General features: G+C 35.9%; 1 protein-coding gene across 5 annotated transcripts in view; it reads right to left on the bottom strand.

Moving 5' to 3' along the window:
* Window positions 1-23,806, bottom strand: part of mctp1a (multiple C2 domains, transmembrane 1a) — a 183,612-nt gene that overhangs the window by 118,722 nt on the left and 41,084 nt on the right. Inside the window, exon 1 of one of the 5 annotated variants that reach the window (XM_051893531.1) lies at window positions 20,042-20,181. The exons of the other annotated variants lie outside the window; for them this stretch is intronic. Within the exon in view, the coding sequence (XP_051749491.1) occupies window positions 20,042-20,083 (42 nt within the window). The 5' untranslated portion in view covers window positions 20,084-20,181. Of the gene's footprint in view, window positions 1-20,041; window positions 20,182-23,806 lie in introns of those variants that run through there. 5 annotated transcript variants of the gene reach the window in all.

Raw genomic sequence — 23,806 nt, 5'->3', positions numbered from 1 at the left:
AAAAAAATCCTAGATAGGAAAGGATCTATCTGTTTACAAGAAGCAGCCCTTTCATGTGTTTTTAAAGCACATGTGAATGAACAGCTTTTTGAAACTGTAACTGAAACCATTTTCAGCAGGAAGACAGAAGTTAACTGAAAAAAAGAAACAGTCTAAACCACTAATTCTATTCAATGCCTGTCTTTTTTCTGGGTGAGTTCTGGGACCAAAATAATTGTACCAAGTGCAAAGTGACTCCAAGTGCTCCCTTGAATGGTTTGCAATCTTCTTTTTCACTTTACAGAGATAGATAAAGTCTCAAAGCAATGCAATATGACCTCGGTTAATGGATTCTAAGAGCTGGTGAGACCTATCTGTCACTGATCAGTTGCAGCCGGTTTTCATCTGTCAGTGACCCTCAACACAGAACATAAGGCAGCTCTTCACTATATCATTCATCATCATCTTAATGAAAACACAAGTACGGTTTTCTGATATGTACTGATATGCCCATTGAAAATGATTTAAGAAAAAAAAAGTCACATGCCAAAAAAAGAACAATAAAAGTGACAAATATGAGTAAAGGATGACAATATTACTCATAGTAACTGTAATAATATATAACAGCTGTAAAAGTTTAGCCTTATGTAATATGAAATATGAAAAATTTTCAAAATGGCACAATAGTGTTGTTCGAACATGAAAAAAAAAAACCCATCACATTAGCAAAGAGCTCGCTGAGAAAGCCAGTGAAGATCAATTTAAGCAGCGCTGAAGCCAGACTGCTTTCAGAACTCTTTCAATGTGCCCTAGTTTATGAACTACATTATTCACATGTTTATGGTTTCATTTTGAAGCTTCGCTCTCCATCACATTGAAAGCCACTGTATTTGTTTCGCACTTTTTCAGCATGGGGAAAGGAGTCATTCATCAGTTGCAGGATAACTACATCCACACACAAATACATGCTTGTGCCTTGCACACACACGTTTTGTTTGTGACTATCCACTTAATGATCCATCCATTTAGCAGTATGTCTTTTCATCCTGCCACTGGCTCTAAAATCACCTCCTCTTATGGGCAGTAAGTGAACCAATAACAGACTGCAACATGGCCGGCACTGTTTATTGTGTTACAAGTTTAGCTGAAAGAGTGAAATGTTATTCAAAGCTAAAAATGTACAGCGTCTTTAGTAGCTCCACAGGCATCTGCATATGCAAGAAGAATAGCTATAACAACCACTAAAGAATGAAAAAAGATTTCATCTTAGCAGCCACAAAAATTATGCACAACACATTTTTAACATGTTATGGTTAGTAATGTTAATTTAGAATAAGGATTGTGCAAACCTGACGAGCTGACCTGATGAAAGTATGTGAAATTTAAATTCTTAGGACAAACAAAAGCTCAGACAAATTAGTGAACACAGAAGAATGCAAGGAAAACATTAATAGCAACACCCACACAAAAGGCTAACCATCAATTTTTATATACCACTATATATCATCAACATTTATAAATACCATCATATTTACCTTTGGCTTATAAAATCAGTTCATAAGCCAAATACCAAAGCCATAATAGATCTAAAGTAAGGAGCGTGACTAGACTCAGAGCCAATGAGATATATTGTGACTTTAAATTATCTTATTTAATTGATTCACTGAACATTCTGGTAAATGTGCCCACAATAGGCTGGTGCATTTTAGCATAGGCTATTTCTTTAAAACTTGAAATCGATGTTCTCCAATTACTCACTAAAACATTCTGGAGGTAGTCTGAATCAAATTAATGCTGCTTTGCATTATTGGGCTAAAGCAAAAAGGAGCTCAAAGAATTTACAAAATTAATTTACACAGACCTATATAATTACAGCCTGGTCTCATTGTTAATACGTAGGTATTAATACGTAACTTTCAAAGACACAAAACGTACATTTTTGTACGTTTAGAAAGGTGCTAAAACGTACAATATTGACGTAATTATGGCACTAAAACGTAAAAATACTTACGTTTTTTACAGCGAAAAAACGTAAAATATTTACGAATCTTATCATGTCTTAAAGATACATGTATAATTTCCCTTTTATCGTTTTGTAGATAAATGTAAGATACCTAAACCCCATCCCGAACCTAAACCTACCCATTTTATACAGAATGTTAAAAGAATAAAACATAATGGGCAGAAATGTGTAGGAAAATGACAATTTTAGTAAAAATATAACATTAAAACGATATTTTGAGCCACTAATCCTACACCTACCCCTAAACCTACCCATAACCATTTCTTTAAACTACCTACTAATACAAATAAAAGAATGACAGACAAACAAGCATAATCACAATCATTTTTTTTTATTTTTTTTTTTTGCGAAAATGTCAAAAGTGGTACCAAAAGTAGTTAAAATGATGATGAGTTCCAGTCACAGTCCTCTCTGGCGGTAAAGTTTTTTATAGGGTACAGAGCAGAATTTAACTTACTAATCCATGAAAATATGATGAATGCGGCTTCTCTCCGTGAAGGCGCGCACTCATTTCAAATGTCAATCCACTGGAACACGGCATGTCGTAATCTGTGACGAAGGTGAGAACCAATGAGCGTTTGATATCAGTGCCGTAAACCATGTCGTAACACTTCTCGAGGGTGGCGCTACTTTCAAATTTGAATCATAACGAGCGCGAGCTTTGACTGTGACGGTCGCTGTTGCTGAGAATCAAAATGAAGATCGATGGATAAAGGGCTGAATTTGGATCTGTTCCTTACAAACATATGGATTCTAAAGATTGGGAGTACAGCGAACAAATAAAATTGATGTGATTTGTGAATTTATGTTGTGTTTTGGTGTATCTTATCAGTCACTGCATAGGAGAAAACGCCTTCTGTGTCGCACAGCAAACAAACTAAATATTACAAAATGGTTAAACAATTACAGAAAATTTATTCATAAGGTTTTAAATTGTAGTCTTGTTTAACATTATGCAATCCTCCGAAACGAGCAGCACAAGTCACAAACAGAACTGTTATTTCATATTAAGTAGATGAGTAAACTGATATCAATAAATTCGACTAAAAACAACATTAAATCATTAAAGCCACGATTTTAATATTAATACATGGGAATTCATATACATTCACACTTTACGTTAAATGAATTACGTTTTTATTGCTGTTAATACGTAAGTATTTTTACGTTTTAGTCCTCTAAATACGTCAATGTTGTACGTTTTTGTGTGTATGAAAACGTAAGTAAATGTACGTGTGGTAGAACCACAATTTACGTAAAAATACATACGTATTCTCATGAGATCACGTTGATAATTAGACAAAAAAATATAATATAATTTTTTTGTTTGTTTTTTAAGTTGCCAGCCACTGCATATATTATATTATATTATATTATATTATATTATATTATATTATATTATATTATATTATATATACATACATACATACATACATATATAGTCAAACCAAACATTTTTTGGTATTTTTATATATTTTTACTAGTGGGTGCAGGACACTATAGTTCATTTAAGTAAATGAGGATAGCAAAATAAAGTAAACTGTGACATATTATACCCAAAAATTCTTCATACAGTGGACTACCGGTAAAATTGATAAAAAAAAAAAATTAGAACCAAAATTATTCAGACACTTTGACCTGACCATGTTTTGCTTAAGTGTTCTCTGTGATAATTAAGATACATTTTTCTAATACAGTTTAACTCTGAGATCTTGTCATATTTTATTACCATTTTTTTAAACTATAGTGAATAAACTGTAATAATGAATTAAATGTTCAAGGTGTCTGAATAAATTATGGTTTGACTATATATATATATATATATATATATATATATATAGTTGCAAGAAAAAGTATGTGAACCACTTGCAGAATCTGTGAAAATGTTAATAATTTTAACAAAATAAGGGAGATAATACAAAATGCATGTTATTTTTTATGTAGTACTGTCCTGAGTAAAATATTTTGGTAACACTTTATTTTAGGGTATTTTAACTAGTTGCTTATTAGCATGCATACTACTAGAATATTGGCTATTTATTAGTACTTATTAAGCACATATTAATGCCTTATTCTGCATGACCTTATTCTACATTCTTAATCCTACCCATACCTAAACTTAACAACTACCTTACTAACTATTAATAAGCAGTAAATTAGGAGTTTATTAAGGGAAAAGTCGTAGTTAATAGTTTATATGTGTTCCCTATACTAAAGTGTTACCAATATTTTACATAAAAGATGTTTACATATAATCCATAAGACAAAAAAATAGCTGAATTTATTAAAATAACCCCATTCATAAGTATGTGTACCATTGATTCTTAATACTGTGTGTGGTTACCTGGATGATCTACGACTGTTTTTTTGTTTTGTGATGGTTGTTCATGAGTCCCTTGTTTGTTCTGAGCAGTTAAACTGAGCTCTGTTCTTCAGAAAAAAATCTCCAGGTCCTGCAGACTCTTCAGTTTTCCAGCATTTTTTGCATATTTGAACCCTTTACAGCAGTGACTGAATGATTTTGAGATCCGTCTTTTCACACTGAGGACAACTGAGGGACTCAAACACAACTTTTAAAAAAGGTTCAAACATTCACTGATGCTCCAGAAAAAAACATAATGCATTAATAGATGGGGGGGTGAAAACATTTGGAATTTGAAGATCAAGGTAAATTGTATTTAATTTGTCTTCCCAAGTATTTTCTGTTGCTTCCGAAGGGCAGTACTAAATGAAAAATTATATTCAAGCGAATTAAGAAAAATTTGGACCTCTTCATCCTGTTCAAAAGTTTTCACCCCCGGACTCTTAATGCATCGTGTTTCCTTCTGAAGCATCAGTGAATGTTTGAACCTTTTCAGTTGTCCTCAGTGTGAAAAGACGGATCTCAAAATCATTCAGTGACTGTTGTAAAGGGTTCAAATATGCAAAAGATGGTGGAAAACTGAAGAATTTTTGGGACCTGGAGATTTTTTCTGAAGAACAGAGCTCAGTTTAACTGCTCAGAATAAACAATGGACTCATGAACAACCATCACAAAAAAAACTACACACAGTATTAAGAATCAAGGGTTCACAAACTTTTGAACTGGGTCATTTTAATAAATTCAGCTATTTTTTTGTCTTATGGATTATATGTAAACATCTTTTATGTAAAATATCTTACACAGGACAGTACTAAATAAAAAATAACATGCATTTTGTATGATCTCTCTTATTTTGTTAAAATTTTGCACATTTTCACAGATTCGGCAAATGGTTCACATACTTTTTCTTGCAACTGTATATATATATATATATATAGAAAATGATATAATGATTATAATGCCAATTGTCAATTAAATTGTTAAAAGAAGTCTCTTATGCTCACCCAAGGCTGCATTTATTTGATTAGAAATACAGTAAAAATAGTATGATTACCATTTAAAATAACTGTTTTATATTTTAATAAACTTGTGTAAAAAACCTGTGGTGGCAAAGCTGAATTTCAGCAGCCATTACTCCAGTCTTCACTGTCATACGATCCTTCAAAAATCACTCATATATCACATTCTTTGTGTAACTTTCAAGAACATATGGGAATTTCTCAGGCAGCATTGGAGCGAGATCCAGTCCAACGCCTACCGAGAGTTCTGAGCTACGGGAAGCTCTAATCCACCCTCAGCCCACTCAGCCTTAACCCATCGGGGCCGGTGAGCCTGTTCCATCAGATGCTATTTCTGTCAGACCCAGGCAAGCAAAGACAGGTTGGGCTGAAGCAGAGGCACTGTGGGATTTTATATACTCCGTACAGCATAAATGAATCCACAGGGCCCTTTATCATGCTGCTTATGTAACGCTTCGGCTTGCCAACAGAGAAGTGCTACAATTACAGAGTAGATAATCAAAGTGGCACCCAGCATGGTGGTGGATGACAGAAATTTCAAGCAAATGATGTGAAGTGATAACTGAAATTAACCCACAGAAAATCTCAGGAAAATTGAGTGAATCAGATTCTGTCAAATAGTTTGATGGCGTGGTTGATATTAAATCCACGCTTGAGATCAATATTGCTCTCGTAAATGTACTGGAACTAAAAAGCCATAACATCGGATGACTAAAAGACCACACATTATTTACTATGTTTATTTTACCTTTTCCTGATCCCTGCGGCAAAAAAGGAAATGTTTTTTGTGATAAAATCTGAGTCATGCTCTGAATGAAAGTGTTTGATCGTTGTTTCCTCTCAGAAGGTTTGGCTCTGCTGAGTCATGATCTGTCTTCCCTTGATCACAAACTCACTACCTTTACCATTCAGACTAAAGAAATGTGTCCTGACTGTCAGTTATACACCAAAAAACAGAGAAATCACATTTACTTTCTGAGGGCTAGATTCATGTTTTGAATCAAGCCTCTGATCTTAAGGCTGGAATACACTACAAGACTTTTGTCGATATTTTTATCGCAATTCGCAGTGTGGATGAGTCACTGCAAGTTACTGAAAGTCTGCAGATTTTGTCAGAATTGACAAATTTCACAGAAAATCCCAGTGTATAATAGGCAAAGTTTTTTTTTAGCTGCTAGTTAGTAGTTCTCCACTATACTAATAACACTGGCACATGGGACATGGACCACCAAAAACAGGGGTTCTCTGAAAGGGATATGAGCCAATTAAATCTGAAACTGCAAAAGAAGACACATGAACTGTTTTGTTAATAACCCTCTGTAGATCCAACAGTCCATGGGAGGGGATAAAAAATTGTGGAAGTAGGCTTTAATTTGTAGTTTTCTTGAAAGCTCTAGAGCTGTCAACAGTCCGCCAGATGACGCAAAACTTTTGCTGACAAATAAATGTGAATTTCTTGGTCTAGGTCACACAGTAAACACTGCTCATTTACATATACTACCGACATTGTAACAATAAAAAACGGGTTGAAAATCAGTTACACTTTAAGTCTGATGCTAAAAGCAAACAGCAAACGGTGTATACACTCACAGTATGCATATATATTATATATATATATATATATATATATATATATATATATATATATATATATATGGCCAGACAGTGATTCATGTTTTATGAATCGTTTAAATATTGTTTTCTGGGATGCCATGGCTGTTGAGATGGTGTTCTGAATTGAAATGAGCAGAGGCTTGGACACAGAAACAGTATTCCTTTCATCACAACTTAAAACATGGATTCTCATAGAATTAGAATGATTATTGCAATTCTTATTTAAGATTATTATCGTTATCATTATCATTATAGTTATCATCCTTGGTGTGAACAGGCCATTATTCAGTCAGGTGTTGTTTGATTAATATTAACAACATAGACAGCAACAGACAGAATATGAACTAAGATCACAAATATTTTTTCTTTCAGATTTCAAACCTTGTATGTATTTAATGGCTGTATTAAAGAAGTTCATGTTACTGGTTGAAACCGAAGAAGGAGCCAGATGCTAATGTGGTAAGTGAACGAATGGGACAGATCTGTTAATGAGGTTGAGGAGAGAGTTTGACTTTCACTAATGACCCTGGACAGAAAAAGGACATTTTGTGACTCCTAATTAACTGTGGAAAAATATGATCTCTCAGATTTAGCTCCATTCCAGAGCTTAGAGTAACCTAGACTCATGCTAATTATACTGTGGCTCTATTGATAGAATGTGATCATCTGGGTTTTCTTTCCAGCTTGTGATTAAGACACAGTCATAAAACATAGTATCCGGCACATGAAAGAAAGTTGTCATAACTTATGTGTATAGAAATGTAGTCCTTTTTGCTGTCAGAACATGTAAAGCGACCATTTATTTATTTATTTAGCCATTCAGCAACAATTGCTATTTTTATGGCAATATCAAAGCAATTTAAAACAAAAGATATATAACTAAATAAATAAGAAATAACTAAATAAGAAATAACTAGGCTTCTTACAAAATTGCAATAAAATTACATAAGATTGTCCAGTTTAATATTTGCTATCAAAAAAAAAAAAAAAAAAAAAAAAATCTTGGTGAAACCTTTTTAACAACATCAATAAAGAATTTTCTAAATAAAATCCTGGGTTATCTTGTTTCAAAATTAAAGATCAAGATGTCACATAAAATAGACTGTGCATAATATGCAGTATATCAAGTATACAAAGGAAAATATAAACAGCCATTCAATAGCTCTGTGTAAAGAAAAAAAGAAAGACAGAACTTATTTAAACGAACATCCCATTTACATTTACATACAGTGCATTTGAATATTTTAATTCAAAACGTGTCACACCAGGTTTGATGTGAGACAATAGACACCATACTGCTCCTTAAAGAACAAAATATTACCATTTCTGTCATATTATATATTTTCAGTAATTAATTAATTACTAATAAAAAACATGATCAACTAATATAATATTAGTAAATATTAAATATATTTTAAAAAAGGGCTTCACTGACGAATGAGTGTTCACTCTAATTGATCTGGAAGTGTGCATTTTGTGTTTTATGAGGAAGGCTGCTTCAGGTCATCTGTGAATATGACTGATGATGATAAAGATGCCTGAATGGAGCATTCTGGGAGAAGCACAGGACATCTAATCAATGATGCACTAGGAGTCTAAAGAATAACATGATACAAATGAAAAGCGTGAAATGCTGCAGGAAATAATAAATGAGTGGAAGACGTGACTGAACACGTTCCCATTTTAATGGCAGAAGAATGGTTTGGGAGGTTGCAGATATAATTTTGCAAATAACATGCATCATCTTTTCTAAGCCTTTCTAAACAACAGCATTTTATCTGAAGATAAAGCTGCCTGAATTCTTTTGTTGGAGGTCTGTTCACAATTAGAATGCTTTGGTGCTTCAGACGACGGTAAGAAGACTGTGGCCCAGTTTAACACTGTGGGAAACATACCATTATCTACCATCAGTAATCAGGATAACAAGCTGTACGCATGCTTTTGATTCCGCAAACAAAAGTCTTGGAACAGAGCTAAACAGTAACCAAATGTCACAACTCTGAGGAGAATAGCCTCTTGATTTATATGTATTAAATATATTATATATATTGTACTACGGGGTTATTGAATGCTTGATTCTGAATGGTTGAAGAGCGTTCTAAAGTGTGCAATTATTTTCCAGTAAACGCACAGCTGAAGCAGTTCCAGGCAGGTCCCAATTATCTTAATTTATTTATATATACATATAAAGCTTTTGGGTACTTAAAAGGAGTACCATGGTATTACCACAATAAAAGTAAAGGTGTAAAAAAAAGTAGGGTGTAAAAATTATTTTTCGAAGTTGTAAATAAAAACAAAGATTGGAGTATGTTTTAAAAGAAAATATTAAGTTTTTCTACTTTAAAATTCCAGTGTTACATCTTTGTAATTGTAAAATTTACTATTGAGTAAAAATTGTTTCTACCCATTTTTTTTTTTTTTTTAATGTAAGCACAATTGCAAGCACAATTGGTGATGTATTTATAAGTACTACGTATACATTTTATTTTGGCCCAAAAACATGGCTAAGATCATCAGTTTCCATTCCACCCCTCTTCCAGTGAGAAGATCGGCCCACCAGTAAGTGGTGTATTCCCTATAGTGTCTCAGAAATCTACCTAAATGTGGAGATGAGGGATTGATAAAGGTTTGTTGAACAAGAAGATCGGGGCTAAAAACCAAGTGGTCCTTTACATGGAGGAGGAATTTTTAAACATTTTGACCAAGACAAGCTAGCTTCATTATTCATTCAATATGAAATGAAGGAGTTTGATGCAATCAAAGTTTAAAATCATTACTGGCAACTATTCTGTAGTACAAACAATTAAGAACCAGGGACACAGAGAAAAAAATATCAGCATCTCCTCAAATGAGAGCCCACAACTAATTGGATTTTCTAAATTACATTAAAAACCAGTTAATTGTGGGCTATGTTTTTACGGCACATAATCTAAATGACCGGATGATTGAGTTTATAATGAAAGTGAGCAGAGACAACAGAGTGCCAGTTAACTCCATCTCTGGAGAATATGCCACTTCCCAACCTGCTATTCACTCACTTTAATCAATAGGCAATTTGGGCAGCAGCTTCAACAATCTCCAGCATAGCAATCCAGTTAGACGATAAAATATGTAACAAGTACTTACTGGAGACTGTATAAGATTTAATGATACCAGGACAACACTGTGAAAAATAACAGCAGCCACTACTCCACTAATCCTACATGGTTAATTCATTTAAACATCCCCATTAGTCAAGAAACTCTTAGCTGTGGTTGCTTGAGAAGAGTATTTAGCCACCATTTAACCTCTGGCACTTCTATAGTTCTCAATACTCTTGGGGGACTCCAATCCATCCAAGGTACTAATATTATAAGGAGAGCTAGAAACTACCACACCAGCATTAATAACCTTTAACAGATTTTTTTTTTTTACTCACAATTTCTACCAAATAAAATATTTTTGAGCTTGGCATAACTACAAAAATGTATATTCATTTTGTATTATTGGAGTTTAATGATTGTATTAATTTATATGGCTTTTCCAGGTCAAGAAAATAACATTTAAAATGAGGCTTCCTCGTATATTCAGGATTTTCAAGACAGTGGGAATCCTGATTCTTCAAACACAAAATAAAACCATTGTTGAAGGGGTGAATTAAAATAAGAAATTTCTTGATTTTTAAGTATTTTAATGCTTGTTTTGCCCCAACCCCGTAGTTGTGAAACACAGCAATAAAGATACTTTGGCCACATTTTTGACCACCATAATCCCTCTTGGAGGCTGGAGGAGAGGTAATGTTTTGAGCATGTGAAGGCTCAAATTGATTGATTGATTGACTGATTGATTGCACCTTATTTTACAGTCCTGTTCCGCATGTACATACTGTGTACTACTTATAGCAATTAGAATACCTGGGTAATAACTAGGTACTAACCCTGAACCTACCTCTAAACCTAACCTTAATCCATGTTGTTACCTTATATTACCAGTACTTTTTTGGGTAAGTACACTGTAACTACATGTACTGTAAAATAAAGTGTAACCAATTGATTGATTGATTGATTGATTTATTGGCTAATCTCTTTGCGTGTGAAATGAGTAACAACTCTTACATACGGGTTCTGTTTTTTCTGTCAGGTCCATTAGAGTTTAAATAACTTAAGCCTCATAGCAAAGTTTGAGAGCTTCTCCCACATCTTTCTTACAGCAGCACAAGTGAAATAACAGCGAATCGTCTTCTGGTGTTCAGTAATAAACTATCTAATCCACTTCTATCTTATTACTTCACATAGGACCCTTTCAATTGATTTCCCTTATTGAGTGACTTTCCATAGTGAGTGAATCTCTCTATGAAATTGATCTGAAACTCTGTGTCCACCTACGACCCATCAAATACTGATGCCAACAAACCCTTATGTAATCTTACACAATTTCTGGAGCAGTTTCCTTCACTACGGCAATCTCAAGTGGAGTTTTCTTGTGTAACTACAATCAAACAATAACTATCTTGTATTGAAATATCTAGGACAGTGAATTAATGAGAGTAGCTTTAAAGTAGCAGTAAAGTAGCTTTGATTTCCAGTTCCAAAGCTGCACTTGTAATATATGACTTATTAAGATGAAGTGAAACGATTTCCCGAAATAGATGTATAACCCAACATTCTGAGTTGATCATGTTCCATATTTCCGTTTCTATTCATTTCTGCCCTAATATTGTAGTTCTGTAGATGCACGAGCGGGCCCTGAGGGAGCAGCCACCTTTAATAGATTCCTGCCTCTGGCTACTGTGACTATTATAAACCTCCATTAACCCCCTCCAATCCTGCTGTATCCACCCCTGACCCAGAGGCTCAGAGCACATGACTAACCCACTTTCACCCTTCCGGAACCAGCTGTGGTGAGGAGGGCCAGCAGGTGGTGCCAGGGTGAGAGGACTGGTCAGGCTAATCCAGACATGGACAGGCTCCAGATGGACAGACTGGGGTTGGTGTGTGTTTGACCTGGGCATGTGTAGATCCAGTGCAAAGGGAACAGCTTATCACGCCATGCTTTGGTTGTCATGCAGTATGAAGGACATAATGGAGTTAAAGAGGGTGTAGCTTTTCATAGGAGCCGATAACCATATAGTCAGACACTGAAACCATTTCCAATTAGCAAGTGAGTAGCAAGGAGCTAAAGCCGATGAAACTACGAGGAAGAAGAAAAAGAAAGAGAGGAGGGTGAGGCAGTGGGAAGCAGGAGTCAAGCTGCTGCGTATGTCTCCCCACTGTCTAGACCATATTATTTAGCATAAATCAGTACACCTACCAGAAATTCATTCTCTATGTTGTTTGATGACATGTTGTTGCTGCTGAGAAAGCATTTGTCATATCGGTGTATGAAACAGTTTCACAAACAGCATAATACCTTAAAAACATTTAAATAATTAACAAATACTAGCTCATGTCTGAACACTGATGTCTATGGTAGTGACCAAAAATAAAATAACCTTTTGAAAGCAATTTGATGCTTTAAACAAAGATTGTATGTATTAGGTATCTAAATATTCCACCTAAGCCTTCTCCTAATTTGCCAGCCAATTCATCTCTACTGGGAAAACTGGGATAGCGGGTTAGAATATTTTTACTCTGGCAGGATCTGACTCCTACACTGCACTACAACATAAAACACAAATGGTTGCAGATAGGTAAGAAATCATTTACCTATCACCTAAAATCAAGTTTTTTTTATATTTAAATATGTATTATAAGAATATGTTTAAGAACCACATTACATTGGAATATCTATAATCTGAAACCATTCATTAATATGAAAAAATAAATAAATAAATAAATAAATAAATAAATAAAATGACACCAGTGATGTTTGCATTAACAAGTGTCATTGTAATGTTCCTGACGTGGAAGCAGACAATGGTGAAGAGAACCCAAATGCAGTTTATTTACAGTGTCCAAAGATCCAAAAATATGAAACAAACCATGAACAAAAACTTGAACATGATGCATGGAAACATGGAACTAGCGATTTCGAAACAGTGCTTTATGCAGCTTCAAAACCTTTATGAATCTTTTGTTTCAAATCAGTGAATCAGAGAGTGTATCAAACTGCCAAAGTCATGCGACTTAAGTAAACTTCGTTATGTCATGACTGTTTCGAAATGTTTCGAAATTTTAATGGTTCACCGCTGGGGGGCAATGATCTCTGTGAATACATGAATCATGCGTTTAACAAGTGTCTATGGGTTTTACCGGCCAATACTGAGCCTGCGTTCAGACATAAACACTGAAGCTCTGCAGCGAATAGTGTAGTCACGTCGCCGGTTTTAACGATGTCTTTGGTACCTTTCTGGACCTCAAAAGGTGCAATGTCGTTGCTGCCTATGTGTGGATCAGATACTCTCAGATTTCATCAAAAAAATCTTAATTTGTTTTCCCGAAGATGAACGAAGGTCTTATGGGTTTGGGATGACATGAAGGTGAGTGCTTAAGGACAGAAATTTCATTTTCAGGTGAACTAACCCTTTAAGGCACCAAAACATAGCGAGCCACACCGCAATAGCGAAATACTTATATTGCAGCGATTTTTTTTATTTTAAATCACTTTGATAAACACATCTGCTAAAATACGACTATTCAGGTTTGTCTGGCATGTTAACACATTCATTTCCAAAAGAAATAAAATGCAGCCCTCTAGACTGAGTGTTTAATGGTAGTTTTAGTCACACTGTGCACTCTGTAAAGAAGCCAGCTTCAGGTAACACAATATCCAGGCATTAAAAGCAACCAGATCAGGATGCTGAGTCTGAGAAGGAAACTACAGGTGAGGAAGGTTGCAATGACCTGGAATAAAGCAGAGCAGCAGGGAAGCACCGTGACAGGCAATCTATCCCACAGGCCAACACAGCTCCACGGGAAAAACACGGCTGGGTCTGACACACATTGTGCAAATGAAAAGACATAGAGTGAAAGAGATAAAGAGAAAGGTGTAAGAAAGAAAATGTGTTAGAGAGGGGGATGTGTGAAAGATCAAGAAAATGTATGTAGTGAATACTCACGGCTTAGGATTTTGTGCTGAAATATCATATTAAAAAGTGGCGTAACTGTTTGAATTCATGGGTGTCAAATGAAATATCACAGGAAAGGTCAAGGTCACAATGAAAATAGTGTACAGAAATAGTAACCTGGCAAAATGTCCACACATACTGTAAAAACTTTTGACATGTGAGACAGGAATGTAGGAGAGAGAGAAGGAATACAGCAGAGCCTTTTAGACAGACGTTCAGGCAACAAGGGACAAAGGCTTCCAGAGTGACAGGTGAAACTGTATAACCAAGACAGGTGAAACAGAGAGAGAGAGAGGCAGAAGAGATGTGTACAGATAGACAGAAAGAGAGAGACAGGGCTGGCAGGCTTTCAGTGTGAGAGCGACTAGTTGTGAATTTTGGACGTGTGTATGTGTCATAAAAGTGTCATGTGCTGCTGACGTTGCACAAAAACGACTCAAGTCTGCCTTTGACACCATCATGTATGAAACAGCACATACATTGGGTTGCACCTAGTCAACAAGCTGATTAGTTCTAATAAGATTCATTGCTTTGGACATCTGCTAAATCAATACATGCTAAAATGCTAAATGTCGAACCACTGCAGGTTTGGAAAGACATTAGGGTGAGTAATTTATGAGAGAATTTTGGGTGAGCTAACCCATTAAAACCAGCAGTGCCTGTCGCTGAGACTAACTGGGATCATTTGAAGTAATTTAAATAATGGACTGGTATGTTGTCAAAATCTGACTTCCCACCAGACCCCACCTTTCTTCCCCCTCCACACAGGAAAATGAGTCACGAATGCATGCATTTGATGGCACTTCATTTATTTGATTGGCAAAAGCTGATTAAAATTCAAACGGCACAATTATAATGGTTATCTGCAATAATTGTGATTAGATCAAAGAACCTTGATCTGATGATTACTCGATAATCGCGATGGACCTAATTTAAGTTAATGCAGTGTTCACATACAGGAATAAAAAAATAAATTAAAAAAAACAGCAAATTGCTCTGAGACTCCTGAAACAAACTAAGTGTCACCCATAAGCAGATGAGCCATTTCTGTTTATTGCAGCACTGATGACAACAAAAGCAGTATGAATCTGGAGATATGTAAGCTTTTATTTCCCATCTGCATCATCTCCCTGTGCAGGATATTCCAGAGGAAAACTGTGTTACTCAGAGGTTGCTTAAATAGCTGAGGAGGCTTATAGGGTTTCTCAATTATGATTCATTTAAGAATCATTGTTGACATACAATAAGTATAGAGCAATAAAATTGAGTAGCAATGTTGGTGATCAACATTGATTCATCAACTGGTGTCACATAGATTACCATTATGTTGACTTTGTGTGATTTTTGAAGTGTCACCTTTGGCGGTCTCGTATTATATGGGCTCTAAGAGATGGATTATTTTTCTACAAATCTTTATTTGTGTTTATCTGAAGAAAATCAGTCATATACAGACAGAATAAGGATGTGTAAATGACAGAATTTTCATTCTTGGGTAGAGTCTCTCTTCAGATTTCTCACAGATTTCTGACAGTTTTTTTTTTCAAGCATGGCGCGGAATTCCTTGTATGGGCACTTCTCCCGGAAGAGCACGCACACATCAACCAGAGCGAGAGAGCAAGAGCACGCCGATCAATGCGATTTGTTCGGCTTTACGGAAGTCATCGGCAGCCCTGCACAGGACTTGCTCGAGAAAGATCTGTCACTTTGTTTTTAGACCACAAAATCAACAATGTCACCAAAGAAGTGTGTTTTTGGTTGTGAGGGAAACCTTGCTTCCCAAAGAACCCAGGGTTAAGTGGAGCTGAGAGTTTTGTTCTCACGCATTACATTGATGCGCTCTCGATATTTGTCATTAAAATAACCATAGAAACCACCTTAAATTAACTATAAAAATAAGGATAAAGTCATGTCTGATAGTTCCAATCAATTTTTTATTGGTTAAAATGAATGGAGAATATCTTGTGTTTTTCCGTGGCTCTCGAGCCCTCAGGATCGGCGCTTATGGTTTCATAAACAAGGCACAGTTTAACGTCACAGCAATAATGATCCCGGTCATGAGTCGGAACCGCAGGTGGTGAGTAAAACTGCTTCAAATGTCTGTTTTGTTGGCAATAGGCGCCTAAGTGCATATAATGTAAACAACACGAACGTAGTGAATTCATAAATTCATTATTCATCATTCACTATACGCTATATTCATTATAGTGATTCAAAAGTTATCAGGGGGTAATGCGATGGTGTATTGTGTGTGTTTAAATCCATTTATTTAGCTGACCATCGATAGCTTGCAGACGATCGCTACACAAAAGCTGCGCGTGCTCGTCACTGTTTAGCTCTGCTCACACGGCACGCCTCCAGGCGCTCGGCTGTTTTCGGAAAGACTCGGTACAGCATATCTGTCTTTTATAATTCTGATAAAACTAAAGACTCTTCGGAGATATAAAGGATGCTATACTACTCCATAGATACTCAAGATTAACATGAGATTGGCAGAAACTGTGTGTGTTACGTACCCTTTAAATACTAATTAGTGATTATTTTCTTTCCTATGGGATACTCTAGTCTGCTGAAGTCTGGTGGCCAATGTCCATCCTTTCCACCCCCACAGCAATCAACAGACTCACTGTAATCACAGCAGACTTCTGATTGGCTGCCACATGCTGCTCTACGTGAGAAATACCATGGCAACTTTTTCATTGCACTCCTGTCTTCACACTGTGCTGCCATCTTGCCACACAAAATAAACACAAGAAGCCATTACAAAGACTTCAGGATTGATCTCAATAAATGTTATTATCACTCGAGTGTGATATTGTTTTTATACTGCAGTTCCAAAAACAAGACATTAATATCAAGTAATTGACCTTTCAGAAACAATATCTTCAGATGTGTTGTTTATTTTTGCTGTGGCAGGCGAAAATATTCCAGTTACAAAGTTGCAAATTGTTGAACTGGAACATAGAGGAGTGATATAAACAGTTCCAGTGCTGTTGGAACTCTTGAAATGCTGCTCGACCAATCAAATGAGTGGACTAATTGGAACTAATCACAGCATAATATGTCTATCAGAGCAGGTACAAACTAATGTCAGAATGAAGCTTTTTCATTTAAATAGGAGGATGATCTGAGGAAAAGACAGAAAGAGACAGAGTCTGTGAGGGAGGTGAGATGGTTAATCCACCTGCTGAGTAGCTGTATATCAAACACATGAATTAATAATTTTAATGCCAATTCTAATCATCAGACTCAGTCTCTACGAGTCAGAGATGAATTTAGCAAATTAATTAATTTATACTGAGAGTACAGCATTCACATTAGTATTCTTCTCTCTCTTTCCCTATTCTGAACTGCAGGAATGCTTTTTCCAACTCTGCCCATTTGCATCCCTCTTCATAAGTGCAGCATAATCTAAAATGCTTCATAAATACTGTGTAATTGACAGACTGGATTTTCAGTTCACCAGGCACTTTCTTACTGATGATTAAACCAGATTGTTTTGCAAATGTCAGCATTTTTACATTAAATAGGCCAGTGGTTCTCAACTAGTGGATCTGTTCTGACAGGGTTGCGGACAGCAAGGAGAAAACAACGTTAAATCCAAATAATTCAATGCAACAAATCAAGTAAAGTTTCTTTGCACTGACAAAGACCAGGAGTCTAAATCTCTACAGTATTTTGGGGCAATCTTCTGTCACTTGATAGAAGCTAGTCATATTAGACAGATGCCAATATTTGAATTTAAAGACAAGTTTCAAAACTCAAAACTTTCTTGTTATTCCAAAAACAGCTTTTATTGAAACCAAAGCCAGAAAACGACAGGATCTGAAAAGTGTGGACTTATGACGTCATAGTGCCACGAAAGACCGCCTCTGCAGAAGAAGATCAACGTTTACGTCTACATCACCACGTTTTTGTCACCTCCCACTGGTGCGTTAGTGAATAGTGATTTTTTTTTCATCTATGTGAATGTCTCTGCAGAGCATTATTTGTTTGCATTCCATGCATTTCACTGTGGATTATTTGGTAATTCAGTCGCAATTTTGGTAACCATGTTTATTCTAATGCCTGATCTGTGATCAGTGATTTCTGATCTGTAATTATTCAAGTTCAGTCAGATTTTCTTTGTCTCAAAATCGTTTAAAGCTGTTTATGCATCAGTAAATCAAGCCAGTGACTAAATGATCAACTTCACATTGTTTCTCTTAGTAACATCAAAATAATCTGTTATTTTCTCTGTGATTAAATTATATACAGAAAGCAATCAAATCTGTCTTTATAATGGCCGGAGCTGTCAATCTAACAGCGCAAGTTTATATGGACACTTGCCAAAACTCCCGTTATGTAATCAATGATGTTCTTACACTGGACAACGAAGCTCTTACTGTCTTTACTTTGTGTTTGCATTGTTAGTAATGATGAAAGCATTCGTGAGAATGCAGAAATCGCATCGCAATGACAAAATCACTGCATTCACACGCCAACAGACTGTCATCTGCTCAATGCTCATTGCTGTAACCTTTCATGTGACGGGAGTAGATCGAAATATAATGCAATAATCAACACTTTTCACGATTAGTTAATTGTCAGCTGTAATAGTAAAAGCATTCGAGAGGGTTCCACATATAATACTTATTTCATATGCAAAGATGTCAGCCAATCACAGCAGTGGGAGTTTACACTGAAGTCTCGCAGCAGACACGCCTCTTCAAACAGAGCATTCAAATCAGAGAGCTAAAAACAGAGAGTACAAAATACCCATTTATTTCTAAATTATGACAGTTTTTTGATGTAAAAATCATATTAACATTACAAGTGCACCTCAGAAAACACTATACAATGATAATAATAATAAAAATAAAAAAACAGTTTATGACCCCTTTAAGTTATAAATTTAACTGACATGGGTAATGGCTGCTAATGTCATAAACATTTTATTTCACAGCTTTATGCCAAACCTTTTGAGGAAAAGAGCAAAAGCCAATTAGTGGTACAATTATGCCTGTTCTCCCTATTGCAGAAAAAAATGTTCCTGTTGTGCATGTTCCTAATTTGTTTGCAAAACCAATAACTTGATCAAACTCAAACTTTCTACAGCGTGCAATATGAAATATGACTCCTACGGCACTTTAGCAGTGGAAAAATGTCTCATAATCTCACATTTTTGCATATTGTCATGTACACTTACATGTGTATATTTGCCTATGGTTTGAGGAAAAACGATCAATAAAGTCCATTGAAATTCAGAGTGAAATGAAATAAAAACCACATCAGGTACATATCTGTTTCATCAGAACACCTAGACATTCACCATCAAACACAGAACACATCCTGCAGATTGGGGTGTTTCCTCCACTATCATTCACATCACACTCTGTGGGCTCATGGAAAAACTCCTCTATAGGATTTTCACAGCCTGCTGTCTGATATTGGTGTTGTTCTCCAGCAGTCAGCTGTCAGGGTGGAAAAAACAAACCCGACAGCTGTCTCTGCGAAAGAACGAGAAATAACAAACAGCAGGAAACCCCCCTTGTCTCCCAGCCATTTCTTTCTCTCCTTCTCCACACCTCATCCCTCTTTTCTCTCTTCACTTCCAGCACTCTTTTTGTGCCGTCCATAACATCCTTCTCAAGTTCCCAGCACACGTTTTCAGAAACCAAACACCATCCCAAGAATAAACAGTCCCTAGTGCAAACAACACATTGAAACACATTTTCACAACTTAATCACACCTATCAAAAATGTTTCAAATGTTTCAAAAAAAAAAAAAAAAAAAAAAAAAATATATATATATATATATATATATATATATATATATGACAGAGCATCTCTTTTACCTGAGCCTGACTTTTCTATCGCATCATACAGCTGAACGCACCAATGTTAACAGAAAATTAAGGCTCCATGCCACACATGTCACAGAGGACTCCATCTGCAGTACGTTCATTAGAGGCACAGCTAAAAGGAAAGCTACAAGAATAGATCTAAGAGAAGATACATACAGATAGTCTTTGTCCCACCGAGGAAAGAGAGAGTGCTAACATCCAGTCACAGAGATGAAGTGTCCACACACTCTCCCCTCACACTGCTGCCACTGTGCACTGCTGAGTCTGCCTCTGGTTTGCTGCCCTATATGAGCGGGAGCCCGCCTCGCACACGCACACATATGCATACAGTGCACGTAGCAACCAGCTGTCAGAACAGACAGGGAGGTTTTCTGCTGAACTTCTCAAATATCGCTCAATGGCAGGGTACACACACTCACATTATCATGAACTGCTGATTTTGATATAGAAAAATATGGACTTCAGCCAGGATTCTGTTGTAAATTCTTAACAGGCGGCACACACACTAAGTGTAAAGAGCCATTTCTAAGGGCTCTAGGGATGAAGTTTAATGAGCTGCTGTAGAGCATTTAAGGGTCAGAAAGCCACTCTGCAGTGTCTCAGAGGACAACTATCACCATTTTACCACTCCTGTCCTGTCCTCTCAGCCCTTATCACTCTTTCTTTTTCCTTGACCACCTTTTTGTACAGTACATTGTTCATCTCTGAAAACCCCACATTTTCTCTTCTTCTCTTTTTAAGGGATATTTCACCCAAATTTGACAATTCCATCAATATTTACTGTACTCACTTTCATGTCTTTCCAAATCTGTTTTACCAATAAAGACAACAAGAGAATGACATACTGATCATGGCTATCAAGCTCAATGCCTATTCCAAGTCATCAAGTATTTTTTTTTTTTTTTTGTGAGGAACAGTCCACGTTGTTATTCCCTAAAATATATTTGCCACAGCTCTCAAATTTCATTATTCATTATGCATTTTTAAACAGGCATGTTATGCTCAGTTACGACACACAGGGGAATGTGGAATAAATTACATCAAAACCATGTTTGTATCTGAAGGTGTACACATAAGAATTTCAGCACTTCAGATGAGAAGAAAATTATCAGTTCTTAAACTTAAACTGTCTTATCCTGTCACAAATAAATACAAACTCTTTTTAAAGATTCTTCAAAAATTCTCTTTAGTGTTCCCAGGGAAAAAACAGCATACAAATTTGGAAAAACAGAGTAAAATATATACACTGTTACACTAAACTAAATAAATAAATAATAACAGAATGCCAAATTTTGGGTGAGCTATTCCTTTAATCTCCTGCAGGACCAACTGTCATTTTTCTTCTTTTAAAGGGATAGTTCACCCAAAAATTCTGTCATTATTTACTCACCATCATGTCTTTCCAAACCTGTATGACAGTCTTTCTTCTGTGGAACATAAAATATTTGTCTCCGCAACATGAGAGTGAGTAAATGACAGAATTTTCATTTTTGGGTGAACTATCACCAAGGCACTTTACTATAGTAGTCAACATTTGAAGTGGATCAAAAAAGTTCATCAAAGTTGTCCTAAGAACTAAGCTGTTCTAAGAAGAAGGTTTTAGGACAACTTTGATGAAAGGATCCACTTCAAATGTTGACTACTGTAGTTCAAGTCCTAGACCAATTTTTAGTCCAATTTTACTATCATTCGCTCTCCCCATTTCTCACTTGGACTAACATTACTCTCCACTATATCATCCTCCATGCTTTTATCCAGTAATAATACCTCTAGCTTCTCTTTTTCTTCTTTTTCCACCTCATTTGCTCTTTGCTCGTGTTCTCTCCTTCACCAAGATGCCACCAAAATGAATTATCCCAAACATTCTATTTGTGGAAATGACTAATGTGCTCTTTGCAGGTGCATAATGACTGGCTAAAAGAAGTACCAAAACTGAGCCAAAATGGTTAATGAATTTCCACTGAAAATAATTCAAGCTGAACCATGCAGGCAGACTGTAATCGCTTCTATCTGCACAAATGTTGGAGCTGCAGTTTGTATCTTTTTAAAAAGATAGATGCTGTTCGGACTAGTTTATTATTCAATTCAGTGAAAGATTGATTCAGTTTCATTCAGATAAAGCAGGAGTCAGTTAAAAATCTACATAACTGAACACAATGGTATGATGATTTTATGGCGTCCCTCAAGGTTCTGTCCTAGGCCCACCACCGTTGACTGTTTACATGCCATTACTTTACGTTTGTGAAGCATTATACACAAACATGGTCCATATATGACACTAAGCTAACAGCTACAAGAAAGGTAATGGATATACTTTATCGTGTCAACTTTAAGAAAATAAAAAACACACACATTGCAAATATCAAGAAAAAAATAACTAACATCCTGTCCAATATCTGGGAATCAAACCTGCTCCTATAATTTAAGGACAAATTTAAATATCATACGTTAGGTCAATCCTACATCCCACCTTTGAAAATTCTTTTAATATTATGACTAATTTTGTAAGTTTTGAAAGCTTTTCACCACTTTTCACACATTTTTTCACCAATGTAAATCTCACATTTCATATCACTGTTTGAACAGTGATATGAAATGTGAGATTTACATTGGTGAATGCTGATTTAGGGTTTATTAAATTGTACAAAATGCCCAGTGCAAGTTTCTTTTAGGTCTTATTAGGAGTTATTTCTAATTTATTATTTATTGGGAACAGTGCCATTTTAGCGGGTTACACATCGAACTATAAATATGCCTTATAGCCCTATGTCATTGGCTTTTATGAATGTCTTAATGTGACAGCTATTTTTTGAGTTCCCACCACACCAGCACATAAACGGATAAAACTGATCTATATTAAATGGCACTATATTTTTAAGCAAAGGATTTAGCTTGAATTTTACATAATTACAGCTATATTTGAAGACCTGATCAATAGTGCTAATCCCACTATCTGCAGTTACTCATTGAAGCCTCACTAAACTAATGCCACCATAATTACAACTTTTATGGGACGTGAGTGTGTGCAGGAACTGTAAGAGGCCATTATGCACTATTAATCTCTCTGATCCTCTGCCCAGGTGTTCTTGTGCAAATGGATTCCTGTAGAAATGCTTCCACAGAGAGAGTGTGGGTCTCCCACATCATGAAAATGGGTCAGCCCTGGTGCATGGAAAAACCCACACCTATGACTCTCATTGGCTGCAGAGGCTGGGATGAGTGAGAAATAGATCAACTGCACTTTGATGAAATGGAGGTGGTTTGGTAAATAGTGTCCGTGAGCAGACTCAGTTGGACATCTCATGTTATTTTAGGTCAAATGTATTCCACTGACAAAGCACATTATGTAAGTAGTACCATGGTATTCTTTGAAGTACTTCATATGACTTGACGGATGTAAACCAAAAGGTAATATTATTTATAAAAAAATCAATGAGAACTCATTTGCAATGAGTGCAAACACAGCTCTAAATTACGTATAGTTCAGTATTTCAGAACACATCTTTTGAATGGCCATCAGTCATACTAAAATAACTAATCAGTAGCTTTTGCTTTTGATGTAGCAATCATAGGATTTTTACTGCAAGCTAGTGGTGAACAGTTTGCTATAGTTCAAATTACGAGCAAAGCTTCTTCCATCTCTTGATTGAGGGTTCCCTCTGACTCCAGGAACCCACTGCCACATCACAAGAACAGAGATTCTCAGAGAGCCCATCTCCACTCAAGTACTCTTACATAAAGTAATCAAATTTTCATCATGTGGAACTCAAGTGTCCTCTCTGAATCTCCAAACGTCAGTGCTGCTCTCCTCTATGATAACAAGCAGCAGAAGCTTTTAGGGTCAAATAGAGTGGTGTACAATCTCATAGACCTTTCTGAAGGAGAGACCATGTGTAGAGCTGTTCCACACACACACACACA

Source organism: Ctenopharyngodon idella, chromosome 5, assembly GCF_019924925.1.
Source record: "Ctenopharyngodon idella isolate HZGC_01 chromosome 5, HZGC01, whole genome shotgun sequence".
Classification (NCBI taxonomy): Eukaryota; Metazoa; Chordata; class Actinopteri; order Cypriniformes; family Xenocyprididae; genus Ctenopharyngodon; species Ctenopharyngodon idella.
This window is presented reverse-complemented; position numbering and strand designations above follow the sequence as displayed.